This window comes from Fukomys damarensis, unplaced genomic scaffold (assembly GCF_012274545.1).
Source record: "Fukomys damarensis isolate Sample0158 unplaced genomic scaffold, DMR_v1.0_HiC HiC_scaffold_36, whole genome shotgun sequence".
Lineage (NCBI taxonomy): Eukaryota > Metazoa > Chordata > Mammalia > Rodentia > Bathyergidae > Fukomys > Fukomys damarensis.
Window position 1 is genome coordinate 49175561 of NW_022900948.1, and position 3907 is coordinate 49179467.

Here is a 3907-nt window from a genome sequence, read left to right on the forward strand (position 1 = left end):
GGAGGTCTCGGACCTGTCGATTGGAAGAACTCGCCTGGGTCCCGCCCTCCTACGGCCTCATTGGGCCACGCCCAGCACAGGCCGGTTCCCATTGGGGAAGGGCTCCGACACGCCTCCAGCCCTCGAGCCGCTCCGGAGCCCTCTGCGGGCCCGGGACTGGCCTGGATCCCGGCTGACCCCTGGGCCCCTTTCGCTCAGGTGACCTTGGCGGAACGAGGACTTCGTATACCAGCGTCCAGCCTCCTTGTTCCCACCGTGCAGGGTGCGGCGCGGGCGCAGGCCACACTGGACTCCCACCTGAGTCCTCGAATTGTCTTCGGGCGGCGGAGGAACATGGCCCCCTGCAGAAAGTAGAAAAGCTGCTTCTTGGGGCCGAGATATTTAGCTCAGTGGTGCCGCCACCTGCCTCGCAAGCGAAAGGTCCCGAGTTCGGTCCCGGGTACGAAAAAAAGAGAGAGAAAAGCTGCTTCTGAGCCCCGCCCTGAGTAGTTTCTCTGAAACCGGGTTTTAGTTCGTTCTCGGACCTGTGGGTAAGTCTCTGGTGCACACCGAGCCCCCAACATCTGCCCGTATAGGACCAACTGCAAGGAGATAAGGAGGCAGGGGCTTGGACTGAATTCAGCCAAGGAGAAGCCTGGGTCCCAGGGAGCCAGGCCACGTGGGCCAGATTTTCTACCGGTTTTCAGGCCACTGAGACTCTTGAACTCCACCCACCCCAAGGCTGGGTAGGGAATGCCACTGACCCAGAAAGCACAGCGTCCTGGCCAACAGGTCTCAAGAGCCCAGGGTTTCTTACTCTGAGGAGGGCTGCACGGTGCCCACATTTTTTCCAGCCCCGGGAGAGTAGAGATTGCTTAGATCCAGGAGAACAGGAAATTGGGGACATAGACACAGGCATCCTCATCTTTCTTTCACTTACCCTGCAGCCTGCTCATTACCCAAACTACTCTCACACCACATGCCTTCCAGAGGCTCTACTTAAGGGCACCTGTGTCTCTGGAAAGACCCAGCAGGTTTTGGCCTGGAGGTGCCCTTCTTGGCATCTGGGTCCCAGGGCAGTGTGTAATTACCCCTACCTTAATTCTGCCTGACCCCTGCTAACTCATTAAACTGGAGAAAATGAACTGGATCCGCCTTCCAGAAGCCTTTCTCTAGTAACTCTAAAGGAGACTTTGTATGCGCATCACTTCTACACCAACCAGAGCGCCGAATTCCAAATTACCAAAACAAAATTTTTCTTTGGTGGGGGGGAGTGAGACAGGATCTCATTATGTGGTTTAGACTGTCCTTCAACTCACTGTGTAGCCTAGGCTGGCCTCAAATTCACAGCAATCCTCCTGCCTCAGCCTCCCAAGTGCTGGGATTACAGGCATGAGCCACCATGCCTGGGCAACAAAACAAAATCTAAACATAACATTATAAAGAAAACCACATCGTTGGCTAGGCTGCTAGAGAAGAGGGCTGTACACTTGCTCTATAGAGGGGTAAACCATAAATGTTTGAGCCCCGTGTTTCTTAACGGACAATTTTGTCCCCTATGGGACTTGGTGATGTTTAAATAAATTTGGTCGTCAAAAGTGAGGGGTGGTACTGGTACCCAGAGACTGCAAACCATCTTACATCTTCAGGACAGTCTCCTTCACCCACAATGAGAGATGATTCTGCAGAGATTGAGAAGCTTTGTACTCTGCAGGGTACATTCCCTCAGTCATATCTTCATGTTGTTACTTTTTGTTTTCTTTTTTTTAATAGCTCCTTTGGAAGACAGTCTGGCACAGGTATTGTGGGTTTGCTTACTCATTGATTGTACTTAAGATTGAATACACATGTATTGTGGGTTTGCTTACTCATTGATTGTACTTAAGATTGAATACAGGGCCTTCACACTGAGCTATGTACCCAAGCCTTTTAATTTCTTCAATTTGGAGACAGGATCTTGCTAAGTTGCCCAGGTTAGGCTCAAATTCACAGTCCTCCTGCTTCAGCTTCCCAAGTAGCTGGGATTGCAGGTATGTCACTGTATCCAGCCAGTCTTTGTCTTTAAACTTACAAAAAATGTAAAAACTTAGCTGAGTGCCATGGCACATGCCTGTAACCCCAGCTACACAAGAGGCTGAGGCAGGAAGTTTGCAAGTTTGAGGCCAGTGTGAGTAACTTAGCAAGATTTAATCTCAAAAAATAAAAAATAAAAAGGGCTGGGGATGTAGCTCACTAGTAGAGTATCCTTCGGTTCAATCCCCAGTAGTGGGGGAACAAAATATAAAAACCACCCTCAGCTCAAGGGCCATGCAAAAACTGGTTTTAGGCCATTGTTTCCTTGCTCCAAAGCATACCACTGAGGTGCACCAATGACCACATCCTGGCAAGAAGCCCAAAGCTCTGGTGTCATAGGTGCCACTCTACAAGTCCTCAACCTGGGTGGGGGCAAGATACCCATCTCCTAAAGCAGGAAACAGGGATTTTTCCCAAAGGAGTCTTCCACCATTCACTGTGCTCTAGCAACACTCTGTGGTCTATCTACATCGGTGCTCTAACCAGTTACTCCACACAGGAGGAAACATGCATCTCAGCATTTGTCTCATTCAAGTTGTAGAAGGAACCACTTTTCATTTCAGAAAAACATTCTCATTTTATTTTTGTGTTAGCCAATGTTATCATTTGGCACCTGACACATCAAACCAAAGACCTCAGGCCAACAAACTTGGGCCACTCACAAGTTCCCATCTGCAGGTCTCCTTGTCCACCATGATCCCTTTGGTCCCTTAAGGGAGGCCTGAATCTGTCTCAGGATGCGCTAATGGTGCTGGCCACAAGGTGGTGGAAAAGCTAACGAAACTGCAACCTGCTACAACAGAATGCCAAAGAGTGCCTTGACACCAAGCAGCGCTTTAAGTTCTTTACTCAGGTGGCAGATATCCAGACAGGGCAACAGTCAGGTTCTTACTTAACATTTTCTGTCTCTGCCTGGCAGGAATGAAGAAAGGGCTATTCTCTCCCCTGATACAGGGAAGAGATACAAAGTTTCTTATATTTTCAGAGCTCAACAGGATGCATGCTAAGGATGCATCCGAATGGAGGTCGCTGCTGCTAGGTGGACAAAATCCCCAAATGGAGCTTTACTACTTTTGGAAAGGAGTACATTCCCAGGAACCACAGAAAATGCTCAAAGCCAAGTTGGGCCCTCGATTTATATGCAGTTTCCAACTGACCGGGGCCCTTCTCAGGATTTCAGTTCAGGATTAGCTACTCAAAGCATGGATAACAGGAAATGCATTTCAGGAATCAAGGTTGTTCTCTTTAGCCCTGATGAGGAAAAATCTCAGAAGTGGCTGGCATAGAGAAAACTGGATACTCAGCCTGGCACAAGCAGGCGCTGCCTTCAGGTCAAGACCGCCGGTGTGGCTCAAGTAGGGCCTCAGGTCCAGGACCAGCACTCCAGCGCTCTCTAGTCCCTGATTCAGGCTAGTTGACGCGACAGGCACGGATCATAAGCAGCTGCAGGAGAATGAAGACCGGAGACGTGATCAGGCCAAACCAGAGCTCTCGAGTCTGCTCCACCAGCTTCTGGCACAGCAACATCTCAAAGACGAACTTGAGGCTAAGGACCGTGAGAACCCAGAAGAGGCGCAGCACAGCCAGCCGCTTCTCCCCATCTTGGAAGAGGCGCACGGACACGATGGTGGTGAAGTAGGTGCTGAGCCCATCAGCGGCGAAGAAGGGCACAAACACGTTCCACCAGGAAAGGCCAGGGACCAGGCCGTCTACGCGCAGTGCCAGCAGCACGGAGAACACCAGGAGGGCCAGCAGGTGCACGAAGATTTCAAAGGTGGCGAAGCCCAGCCACTGCACCAGCTCCCGCAGAGAGAAGAGCATCGCGCCGGTGTGGCGCGGGCCAGGGCCCGGTCGA

The 3907-nt window shown here is 51.0% G+C and overlaps 2 protein-coding genes across 2 annotated transcripts in view; both read right to left on the reverse strand.

Moving 5' to 3' along the window:
• Tprn (taperin) overlaps positions 1–935 on the reverse strand; it is an 8475-nt gene extending 7540 nt beyond the window's left edge. Inside the window, exons 1-2 of the mRNA XM_010608948.3 lie at positions 920–935; positions 79–341 (exon numbers count right to left, since the gene is read on the reverse strand). Of these exons, the coding sequence (XP_010607250.1) occupies positions 79–341; positions 920–935 (279 nt within the window). The remainder of the gene's footprint in view (positions 1–78; positions 342–919) is intronic.
• Positions 936–2254: 1319 nt separating this feature from the next.
• On the reverse strand, positions 2255–3901 carry Tmem203 (transmembrane protein 203). Its single transcript, XM_010608806.2, has one exon. It carries the CDS (start codon positions 3871–3873, stop codon positions 3463–3465), a length of 411 nt encoding a protein of 136 aa, XP_010607108.1. The 5' UTR covers positions 3874–3901; the 3' UTR covers positions 2255–3462.
• Positions 3902–3907: the final 6 nt, after the last annotated feature.

What these genes read in the sequence shown, in the direction of transcription:
- Tmem203 (XM_010608806.2), bottom strand. Translation starts at nt 3,873, where the DNA reads ATGCTCTTCTCTCTGCGGGAGCTGGTGCAGTGGCTGGGCTTCGCCACC.